The sequence below is a fragment of the Diuraphis noxia genome, unplaced genomic scaffold, assembly GCF_037042655.1.
Source record: "Diuraphis noxia isolate RWA-SAM2 unplaced genomic scaffold, SU_Dnox_SAM2 contig0001, whole genome shotgun sequence".
Classification (NCBI taxonomy): Eukaryota; Metazoa; Arthropoda; class Insecta; order Hemiptera; family Aphididae; genus Diuraphis; species Diuraphis noxia.
The window spans coordinates 35,512,014-35,524,443 of record NW_028301711.1 but is presented as its reverse complement, the minus strand read 5'-3'; the positions used below and the strand labels follow the sequence as shown (position 1 = coordinate 35,524,443).

Below are 12,430 nucleotides of genomic sequence, written 5' to 3'. Positions count from 1 at the left end.
AACGTACACTTTGTTTTTTTTCAGTTATTAAACTGCATTAAATTAGTGTACAATGCACATGCACGTGTTTTAAACTAATTTATAGTAAAAAACTAACACATATAACTGTATAACTGATATTTGCAGACTTACCTACAGTATAACAGTAAAAGCCATGTAGGTAACATGTAACCAATATTTTAGGTAAGTACCTACCTACCATTTGTAAAAATAAAAAGTTAGGATTTATATTCAACTCATTAGAAAATATACTCAAATGTAATACCTATAAAATTAGGGCCCAAATTTATTTGCAATATCATAGTTCAATAATTCATGCGTAGGTAAATACTAAATAGGTATATGGGTTGTATTATGTATCTACATTGTCCATATATCGATACATAATGACATTTTCAAAATACAGTAAAAGCCGCTTATTAGGACACTTAGGGGCCAAGTTGATATGTGTCAATTAATCAATTGTTTCTAAAAAGCGATTGGTTTGATTTTTACTATGAAAAAAAAAATATATATCTTATTTGATACATATTACATAAGTATAAAGTATAATATATTGTATTTAAAAAAATATACAATGTATGAACAATTTAAAAAAGTATGTGGATATGTATATAGGTAATATATTATATTTTACCATATTATTTAAAATACGAATCTATCAATGTTTGTTTGCTTGCGTCAGTACCATGGGCGTGACTAGACCCTAAAGTTAGGGGGGCTTCAGCCCTAGAATTTTAATAATAGGTTAATTAAGTAGGGGCACTGCCCCCCCCCCCACAAACACATTACATTAATTGATTATAATTGTAATATAAAACAAATAATAAACAAGGTGGTATTGTGGAAACATTAAAATATGAACATATTATTAAGTATTATTTTAAGTTAAATTTTCTTAAGATATATGTGAAACTATGATAGCTTAAGGATTTTTATACATAACTCCCAAATCTTTAGAGCCCATAGAATCATTGCTTAGTTCATGTTTCAACTACCAATGATCAGGGCCATATTTAAGAATTTGACATCAAGGGGCAACAAAAAAAATACGCCTCATTAATCATTATACAAAATACAAATTTAAGTTATAAAAAAATTAGCCGCCCTCTCCTACTCAGCCGCCCGGTGCAACAGTACCCTGTAGCTCCCCCTAAATATGGCCCTGCCAGTGATTAAGTTACTGGGCTAAATATTCTATTAAAATATTAAAAAAATCCGATGAAAATATAGAAATATGTATAAAAAGCATATGAAAATTGAAAAATATGCACTTTTTTCTAAAATTGACAAAAAATGCATTTCTAATTTTCGTATTTAAAGTTCTCATTGGATTTCTAGCTTGGTCTGCTATAAATCGATAGTATACAGAAAAATATGCAACTCCTACAACTTCTGAGCCCTAGTCATTAGTCATTATACTCAATACATACAATGATATATAGTTTAATAACCAATAAAATTAAAAGATATTAATAAAAAAAAATAAAACTATTTTTACTATTTAGTTTAAAAATTTTACTACTGCTGGGAAGTTCGGGACTAAGAATATGACGGGAGGGGGCTTAGCCTATGGTAAGTACAGAAAAAATAAACGTACCGACAGCAAGGATAAGATTTAGGTATCTACATTGGTTATTTCGGGATAGCTGGTAGGTACATAATTTATGTCAACTGACCTTAGCTTAATTGTTTTAAATAACTGGTGTCTGGTGTGATGTTTTAATAATTTGGTTTATTTTCAATGCTCTATTATATGGCCGGTCCGCCCCGTGACAATTTGTTTAAATAACGAAATTGTATCAATTATTGTCCGTGTATTTACCTAATAAACGGCTCCTTCAGTATTTAGATTAATTTTATGTTGTTGCCAATTTTACTACAATTTCATCTAGATTGTTGTAAGTTGGTATTAACTCAAAAGTGAATAACAATAATATTTTAATATATGAACTTAATATAATATAGGTACTATTATAGTCGTATAATAAATGTAATATTTAAAAAAAAAGTTAATTCAACTTACCTATTACATATCCATTTATATCATATATTTACCTTCACTTAATATGTTTGCAATTATGCAAATCATGGCAACTGGCAATGGCATTTGCCATTCGACACCAGTGGTGTGTTGAGTGTTCACAGATATAGATAATAAACTATTATAAACTAAATTGCTAACTGTGATAATTAAGTAAAGTCGGGGATTTATCAGGCTACCATCTTTAAAAAGGACACAAATACGTCCAACACTATTATATTACGAATAATATAAAATAGGTACCTACTTTTTCAATAAATATCATTTTTAAATGGGCACTTTAAAATTCATAGTGCCAGCTTCTTGATGTGATTTGGTTGTTTACTTGATGTGAGACAAAGTGTAATTTTTTTCGTAAGTATCTAAAATGTTTTTGGACAAAAATATAAAATATAGATCATATTATATTATATATGTTATAACAAATAGTTATGAATAGGTACATAAAATAATATGTGAATAAATATTTATATGTATACCTATATTATATGTACATACTTTGTTATCAACATTTAGTTGCCCTTTTAATAAATGGCGGATACCGGCTTAAAATCTCCCCATTATCGATGAGAGCAGTAAGAAATTTAGTAGGTATATTATCTATACCTTTGGGTGTGCACACGAATTTTCAATGGGGTGAGGAATATATCTCGTAACACGTCACTGCTGACGCTGTTTACTGTTTAGCATTTGTGATCTCGTACATTACCCATGATAAAAGAGAATTAGGTACCTACTCAATGCTAAACATCTAATTTTGAGGTCATATTAAAAACTTACTTTTGTCACGTACAATATTCACTCTCACCCTTTATAAAATTACCAAGTGAGTGGACCAGTGTTGAATCCAGACAATTTTTCTGGGGGGGCTTACTTTTTTTTCATTGGTGAATGGTGATACGTCATTTTAGTATTATGAATTATATCTATTAATAGGTGTTATTCTTATTACAATTTATAATTTAGACATTTCAAATTTATATAAAACTATAAAACAAAAGAATTATTTTTTAATTCTTAAATCAATCTAAGGTTAATCTAAGGTCGTCACATATTATAAATTGTATTATTATAATTTATTACAATTCAGAAATTATAAATATTGAAAATATAAATTATTTATTTTTAAATTAGTATTGTGCATTTAATAAATAGGTAAATTTTGTTGAAAGTCAGAAAGTTGTATTTGTCAGGAGGGGCGAAAGAAATTAGAGAAGTATTATAAATATCCAGAAGTATACCTGGATGTTAACACTGGAGTGGAGCAACCTTTTGTAGTTGGTGGGCTAATATACAAATTTATATAAATACTGGTAGAGTTTATATTTTGTTTTATTCACAACAAATGGCATTACTGAATAATATTAAATTAATATAATAATATATTGTTTTATTATTAATATTAGTCTGTGATATAACTGAGTTTCACCATCTTGTGGTTTTTTTAAATATATTTACTAGGTACATATTATCTTCAAAGGAGGGAGGGGCAAAAAAATAACAAAGGGCCATGGATTGGACTATTCTGTACTTCTCGCTTTACTTCACCCTTTAAAAATTCTTCATTCAACAGCCTTTTTAATTACTTTTCCATTTTCTATCACATATTTATCTTGTCCTTTCACATACAACACACTCTAAAAATTTCTTCTTTTTGAATTCCAGCAAAGCTGTTGAGAATCTTTTCAGTCATAAGCGTTTAAATCTAATTCATACATAATAGTTATTATTTAAGACATGTATAGCCATAGTGCAAGACATATTTTGGTTATTTTTCCTTCTAAGAGGAGAAATTTAAAAAACTTTTAAAATATATTTTAATCAGATAGTTTTAAAAAGCACACCTTCACCTTTATTCAATTATAATAAATTAAAATAAAATAAGAAACACTTTTAATAATTATAGAAGAAATAATTAAGTTTTTCGTATAATTAATTTCTAGAGTTTATAACAAGGTACCTACTAAAAAATTATACAAATAAATTACTCTTTGCATATAGCATGAATAATTTGTGATAGATTTATATTCATAGGGCATCTTCAGCGTTGTGATATTGAAATAATTAGCAACACAATTTCATCAATATGATACAATTAACAAGTATACATTAAATGATCATATATTATCATAAGATGATTGCAATCAAATTTGATCGACATACAAATTACATCAGTTGTGCTTACAGTGGAGGGAGGGTTAGTGTTTAAGAGGACGCCACACCGTATGTCTACATCATACAAGTGCGTAACACAGCAAATTTACACTCAGTAAATCATGTTTACCTCCGTTACTTTAAAAATTAAAGTGAATTTACCTCTTAAAAATTTTAAGGTAAGAATATTATCCGTGTTCAAACGTTGGGTTTCTACAATAGTTTAGTTTTTAAGTGTTTTATGAGTATTTTTAATTAACACTAAATTATAATATACACAAGACGCTAAAAAAAATTGAAGTATTGTAAAATCTAATATAGATAACACATAATATTCTTACCTTTAAATTTTATAAAAGATTTTTGAACGAATAGAGCTAAACATGATTTGATGAGTGAAAATTTGTTATGCTATGCACTTGTAAGACGGAGTGTGCATGCAGGTATGGCAACCTCTTGAGTAATAAGATACCCATTTTAACATGTGTTATATAAAAATATAAAAATTATTATTATTTTCCCCATATTTAAATAGAAATAAATATTGATTGTAAGATGTATTTATTGGATCACTTTTTTTTCATAACCTTAATTATATTTTGATATATATAGGTATAGTAAAATAGTAAATATATATTATATTAGAAACCCCTTTAAAAAGAATGCTAGCTATACAACTGCACAAAGTTATAATTGTATTACAATAAAAATTATATATTGAAATACATTTTTTTCTATAGACACTATTACTAAATCAATACATTTTTTGTTCTAATATTGTATTGATCATTAATATTAACGCAATGCCCCAAAGAAATATAATACATAAAAAAATGTTACTGTGCTATTAAATTAATTTATATATTTAAAAAATAAAGTTTTTCATGTTTAAACATTGAATAGGTGTAAAATTGTATTTGAAGCTAGTCTCATATTGGCTTAGCAAATAATAAAGCTTACAATTTAATTTGTTTTTAAATTAATTTAACATATTAACAAATTACGCAAACCTTGTTATATGGTAACAAGTAACACTTAATATGTAAGACTAAAAAAAAAACATACAATTAAATTAAGTAGTAATTAAAACATATAAGTAAAGGTATTAACACTTATATTGAATTTAAAACAGCAATAAAAAAAAAAAAATCATAATAAATAAATAATAAAAATAATAGCAATATCTTTAAGATATTAAGGTATCGTAAGTTAAGTTGTAAAGTTATCTTTATTAAAATAATCGTATAGGTATTTTTACACAGTCTTAAAAAAATTAAATAAAACAGTACGTAAAATAAGATTTAAAAAAATAAAACAATGATCATTTGTTAGTTACCTTCATAAAAATTATCATTTAAATAAAATAATAAAATATAAATAAATAAATATATACTTTCAATATAAAGATTTAAAAGATATTGATACAATTTATAAGCGGTAGACTATTAAAATGACACAGTGAAAACGAATTGGCATGATATGACATACTATTATATATTGGTAATGTGTGTATGTTATGCATTGATGTTTAATAGTAAATACACTCATACCTGTGAACAGCAAATCTTTAAATTAAGTAAAAATACTATGAAATACATTTTAAAATAACAAAAAAAAAAATTTAATAAGAACATGTCATTAATCGATGAAGAAAATATAACATTTGATTTATCTCACCTCTAATGATGATCCATTTTTCTCAGGACTGTTGACAGAGCAAGCATTTTCGACAGAACTCTCAGTTTCTATAGAATAAAACAATATTTATTAGATTGTGAAATGTTGAAATGATTATTTTAAAATTTATAATTACTATTTTTTTCAGTATTAGTAGATCCTATTGATTTTTCTTGAAAAGCATGTAGTCTTTCTCGATATGTCTGAAGTTCTTTACGTAAGTCTTCTTCTAGTTTACCATGTTTCGTAGTTGATATCTAAATAGATAGAAATAATTAGTTCATAAGTTATTTAAACACCACCTTCAGCAATAACTATCTGAATATGGTTATTCTTTAATATTTAATAATCAAGAATTTACAGTGGATATAATTGTACGTTACAAACATATAAATAAAAATGATTCCTTACCAAAAGTTCTGTAATTTGAGAATTAAAAGAAGCTACAATTGGTTTTACTTTTGTGATCCGAGACAATTGTGTAGCATAAGCTTTATATAAGCTACAATTTGACGTTAAATTAGATGTTCCCAAGCTTGCGGCAATAGCATCGACATCAGTCATACTCAGTGATTCATTTAATACTGTGATTATTTCATTTCCTAAAATGTATGTTTAAAATAAAATTTATTGCAAAAATATTGAAAATAAATCATTCAATATACCTTGAGAAACTGCTGAAAGCAAAATTTCGTTTGGTTCATCTGAAATGTTTTTATCCTGACCATCAGACGTCTTATTAGGGGTTGATAAAGGCACTTTCAGTATATCAGCAACTAATTGTAAACGTTCATTTAATGCTTCTTCAATCACTTTATTATTTCTTCGTAATTTTTCTATAATAGATAACAAAATTATAACTAACATTATTGAATTAACAAGTACCATTGACTAATCAATATTACATACCAAGGTGTGTGATAACTGGTTCGGCTTTGAGTACAGAACTTTGTGACACTAATACTTCAGATGGCTCAATTAGTGGACTTTTTTGAGTTTTAGACAACACAGGAGTGCTGTTAGCGATTGTCAATGCTTCACTGTTTGAAGAGTTTTCAATACCTAATTCACCAAATAATTATGTAAGAAAAAAAATCTTATAAATACAAACTAATTTATTTTTCATTACCATGTTTAGATGTATCACAATTACTTGAGTCTAATGAAGTGGATAACTGGGAACTATTTAAATTATTATTATTGTTATTATTAGGAGGTTCTGAACCATTATCAGTCACTCTGAAATTATAAATATTAAAACATAAAATTGAAATATTAAAAAAGCAACTTAATGTTACTTACGACTTTTTTTTAGTACCCTGTATTATATCTTCGTAATCAATAACATGATGAGAGGTCTGTTCTTGTTTCTTTATTTTACCTTCACGAGCTTTATAGGATTCAGTTGCTTCAGAGATATGTCGAAACCAACTAATATAAAGGAATAATATGTTATAAAAATAAATAGTAATAGTTTAACTATAATGACTTACGTTTTTCTTTCATTTGATGAAGTTGTAACTAAATCATATATCTGAGCACCAGCTTGTGATGTGTTAACTAAGAACATAGCTTTTTTGTCTAAATAAATAAATTTTATATTGGTTAATAGAAATATTTATTTTTCAAACAAAAAAACAAATTTTGACACTAACCGACTGCATTGTGTCTGACTAAAGCTGTTGACATCTTAATGATTGGACTTAAAGTAGGAGTACGATCTTGAAAGCCATAATATTTTAAAACATATTTATCATCTACTTTGTTTAACAAAATAATTAAATCTTCTAACAGCAATACATGCAATTCAATCATTTTTTGACGAGTTCCACCAATCCTTAACCACAGACCCCCTTCATGTATTAATTTATGTTTTGTTAAATCTAAATTCTGTAACAATGATAAATAATATGAGCATATATTGTATCTAAAATAACGCAAAATTATTTTTAAACAAAAAGTTGTATAATAGATTACGATTGACTATTTTCTTCACCTTAAAGTCAACACTAAGAGGATGATCAACTTTTTCAAATGGAGAAGCATCTAATTTTTTTTGAATACCGGATAATCGAAGTTGATCTTCTGCTTCACGTACTGCTTGATTTACATGATTTAAAATAATTTTACTTCTCTCAAAAGATCTTTTGATATTCAATAATTCTTCTTCATTTGATGTACATTTAACCAAACTTTCAAATAATAATGGATATTTAGTTAATCTAGAATTAAAAACATATATTAGTATTATATACATTATTTATTATTTATATACATAGATTAGCATTCGTTATTTTATGATGATTAAATAATAAATAAAATTACCGGATCATGCCAGTAGGTAAAATGTCTTTCAGCTGTAAACGTTTGCACACAGGATTACCTTCAGCTTCATTAAGAAATATATTTAATTTGGTATCTTTTTTTCTTTTTTCTTTTAAAGATTCTAATGCTATTTGTTGCCGAGCACAAAATGTAGCAGCAGCTTTTTGAAATACTTCCCCAGCAGTTCCATCAAACTGTAAATTATATGATTTTAATGTAACATGAAAAATATGAAAATATATTTTAACTTATTTATTAATTAATTTAGAAAAAGTTTTATGCCAAAACTATTACTAAACAATTAAAAAAGAGAAGTAAATGGTTTAGTGTATAAAAGAATCTGTTTTTAAGATACCTATGTTATAGGTTAAAACAGCATATGAATCTTTTAAATTAAATAATATATTTTATAATTGACAAATAACACGTACAGTATTAAGTAAAACGTGACCAATATTTTGAACAACTTGATTATCTTTTCTTACTGCTTTCATGGCATTACAAAACTGAGAGTGTAATTCAAACATTTGTTCAAGGTTTGCAAATAACAGTTGAAGTTGATCTTGTGGTAATACCTGTAGTTCTCTCATAGGTCGATGAAAAACATGCTCCAGAACTTTTAATCCTAAAATGTATACAAATACATTTAAATATTTATTGAATACAAATCCATACTCAACTAACTAGAAACAATGATTTACCTCGAATATGAGATCTTTCAGTATGATAAAGTTCATTAATAACTTCTTGACGTTTTTTCTCTTTAGATGATAACTGATCCAATATTTCTGTTGGAACATTACTAGCCCAATCAGGTAAATCTAATTCATCATCAGAATCACTATCTAAACAGGAAGTCATCTCTCCACCTTGTCCAATGCCTTCCAAAGATGTGCTACGACTGTCCAAGCTTCTAGTTAAAAATTAAATATAGTAAGTCGTTTAAGTTCATCAATTAAATAAAAAACAAACTATTACTTAGTTGATAAATTAGAATTTGATGAGCTATCAGAACGTGCAAATGAAAACTGCATTTCGTGTTCCACATCACTAAAAATAAAACATAGTTACAATTATTAAAATAATTAATAATTTGATAAGGGTATACTAACTTTTTATATTTCGAAGGGAGATTGGGATCACTGGTTTTTCTTCTTTCTCGAATTTGACGCTACAAATAAAAATGTATTATTATTATTATTAATAGTAAATAAATACGATGTAAGATATCAATTAATTTTAATTTTAGTTGGTGTCCCTGTATTATTTTGTAAGTAAAATAATTGGTTCAACATAAGAAACTATTCTTTCAGCATTTATATTTATTATAGAAAATTTACTTTAATTTTAATTTTATTCCTTGATTAAAATGTAAAATAACAAATAGCTATAATGTAATCCAAATACAACATATTTATATAATATTTTTGTTAAGGGTAAACTGGGAACTGCCAATAATTCTTGAGCAAAATTTCGTATTTTGACTTTTGCCTGGCAAACCTAGTTATGACTTACCTTATTTATGTAAAACATATGCTAATATTAAATATAAATAAATATTATATATTATTATTTAAATATAATTGAATACTCTTAAATAATAATAAAAATATAATGATATAATATAATGAGTAACTAATGTACTCACGTAATGTTAATTTAAAGAATTAAAGAACTTGGTACATTTATTTATAAAAATAAATTTGTTTTTATTTGTATCTACACGTGGAACCATGGCATTTGAACCTACACCAAATATTTTGTTATATACATTTGCATTTTCCCATAATGCACTAAGTTTTGCAAGAACAAAAGAACAAATATTAGAGTACGTATTTAAGACGTTAAGATTTTGCCCTTAGGATAAAAATCATTATAAGGTTGGTCACAGTTGCGTTTTGCCTGCCAAACGAACAACACGTACGTCCCCCTCGTGTGTGTCGAATTGTGCGAAGTGTTTATTTAATTAAATTAAATATATCTACACGATGTTTTTGCTTACAACGCAAAAGTGTCAAGTGTTCTAACACAAATTATTTAAGTCATCGCGCGTGGCGGCTCAGACCACCGCCCAGCAATGGGCTCTACGGACAATGCTCACACGGCGCCAGCTCAAATTTTAGTTGACCAAGTAATTCTGGTTCGCATACAAACTGAAAATGAAACATTACATAAACTTGTAATCGAATTACAAGCGAGTAATGCACAATTGCAGAGTCATATACTGGACCTTCAAGTGAGTAATATTAATTTTAATAATACTTCTATAAATGAAAACTTAATCAATACAAATGTACATGAAAAAACGGGTCACAGCTCAGAAGCTAGTTCAAACCTACGTTATAAACGCATTAACGAAATAGATAATAATATCATCAAAACAGTGCCTAAAACATATAAACCACCACCAATAACAGCATGTGGTGTAAATGACATACGAAACTTAGTTACCAATTTAACTCATGAAGAGGCCCCAGGGCATGAACAGCAACTGAAAACTTTCGCTAACGGTGACATAAAAATCCTGACAGAGGATGAACACCAGTTTAGACGAACATTAAAAGTTCTTGAAAAAAACAACATTGAGTTTCATAGATATCAATTAAAAGCCGAAAAAAATTCCGTGTTGTAATACGCGGATTGCACCCAGAAACTGAAATATGTGAAATTAAAAGAGAACTAGCTGACAAAGGTTTTTCTGCATGTGATGTTTCAAACATTCAAATCATAAAAAAGCTAAACCCAAATGACAAAAACAGCGAAAAGAAACGAATAAGATTACCTCTATTTTTTGTGGACTTGGTTCTACAAGATAATAACAAAGATATTTACAAGTTAGATAGTCTATGTTATCATAAAATTAAAATAGAACCACCAAGAAAGAAAAAAGATGTACCACAGTGTAAAAACTATCTTTTGGACATACACAAAATTACCGCCACAAAAATTCATGTGTGTAAAATGCGGCGAAGAGCATAAAACAGAAGACTACAATAAGCCGAAAAAATCAAAAGCTAAATGTGCCAATTGCGGTGAAGCACATACCGCAAACTGGAAGGGTTGTTCTGCCTACAAACAAGCAGAAGAAAAAGCACACCCAAGAAAGGTTTCTGCAATACAACGCATTCAACGAAAACCAGCGAAAACTATCACAACAGCTATATCTTATGCACAGATGACTAGCTCTCCCAGTATTAATTTAACGCCCCAAACGTCTAAACAACAACAGACTAATGTAAACGACCCAACGTTAATAGATGTATTATCTGCTTTAAATAATATAACAAAATCGTTAGAAAGCGTCACATCTAGACTAGATAGATTAGAAAGTAATCAATCTAAGTCTAACAACAAAAATAAAAATAAAAATAAATGAATCGCAAACTGCGAATCATAGCATGGAACGCCAACGGGATAGTACAACGCAAACAAGAACTTGATGATTTCTTGCACAATGAAAACATTGATATTGCTCTTATATCAGAAATACATTTTACAGCCTGGACTGTCTTAAAAATTAGAAATTATAGTATCTATACCACTCTCCATCCTAGTGGTAAAGCTCGGGAGGTACGGCGATAATCATAAAAGAATCTATTAAACATTTTGAGCTTGAGAAACACTCAGAACTATACTTACAAGCCACAACCGTAAGCATCAATGATGGCAACAATGACCTCAGAGTTACGGCTATTTATTGTCCACCACAGGGAGGCGCAGACAAAATTAAGTTTATTGATTTTTTTCAAAAGCTAGGACACAGATTCATTGTCGGTGGAGACTACAACGCAAAACACGCCTACTGGGGATCAAGACTTATCACTCAGAAAGGACGTGCTCTATTTAAAGCAGTCAATACTATCAACGCTGAAGTAATTTCTACGAGTAAACCAACTTACTGGCCAACTGATCCGAATAAAATCCCTGATTTATTAGACTTTTTCGTAGTTAAAAATATTTCCTCTATGTTGAAGCTGAAGGACTAATAGAACTATCTTCTGATCATATTCCCGTGTTACTTTCACTAAGCTCAAATGTCATAACAAAAGAAAGAAAAATCTTTCTTACAAACAAAAGAACTGATTGGGATCTCTTTAGGAGTGCTCTCGAAGAAACCATCACTCTTTCAGTTAAGCTAAAAACATCATCAGACATTGATGCGGTAGTGCAAAAATTAACTAATGACTTGCTGAGGCAGCAAGAGTGGCCACACCCATAATTCATGAAGGA

At 28.0% G+C, this 12,430-nt stretch overlaps 1 protein-coding gene across 8 annotated transcripts in view; it reads right to left on the bottom strand.

Moving 5' to 3' along the window:
• Positions 1–3,873: 3,873 nt before the first annotated feature.
• The window catches only part of RhoGEF2 (Rho guanine nucleotide exchange factor 2), a 30,689-nt gene continuing 22,132 nt past the window's right edge, over positions 3,874–12,430 (bottom strand). For 6 of the 8 annotated variants that reach the window (XM_015513267.2, XM_015513264.2, XM_015513266.2 and 3 more), the window contains 16 exons: positions 9,313–9,371; positions 9,179–9,250; positions 8,902–9,113; positions 8,632–8,825; positions 8,201–8,394; positions 7,872–8,097; positions 7,531–7,765; positions 7,369–7,456; positions 7,178–7,306; positions 7,005–7,114; positions 6,785–6,937; positions 6,541–6,711; positions 6,287–6,477; positions 6,012–6,132; positions 5,876–5,943; positions 3,874–5,748 (listed from right to left, as the gene is read on the bottom strand). In XM_015513267.2, coding sequence (XP_015368753.2) covers positions 5,743–5,748; positions 5,876–5,943; positions 6,012–6,132; positions 6,287–6,477; positions 6,541–6,711; positions 6,785–6,937; positions 7,005–7,114; positions 7,178–7,306; positions 7,369–7,456; positions 7,531–7,765; positions 7,872–8,097; positions 8,201–8,394; positions 8,632–8,825; positions 8,902–9,113; positions 9,179–9,250; positions 9,313–9,371 — 2,229 coding nt within the window. In that variant the 3' untranslated portion in view covers positions 3,874–5,742. Of the gene's footprint in view, positions 5,749–5,875; positions 5,944–6,011; positions 6,133–6,286; positions 6,478–6,540; positions 6,712–6,784; positions 6,938–7,004; positions 7,115–7,177; positions 7,307–7,368; positions 7,457–7,530; positions 7,766–7,871; positions 8,098–8,200; positions 8,395–8,631; positions 8,826–8,901; positions 9,114–9,178; positions 9,251–9,312; positions 9,372–12,430 lie in introns of those variants that run through there. The other 2 variants (XM_015513265.2, XR_016190083.1) reach the window with 2 other exon arrangements.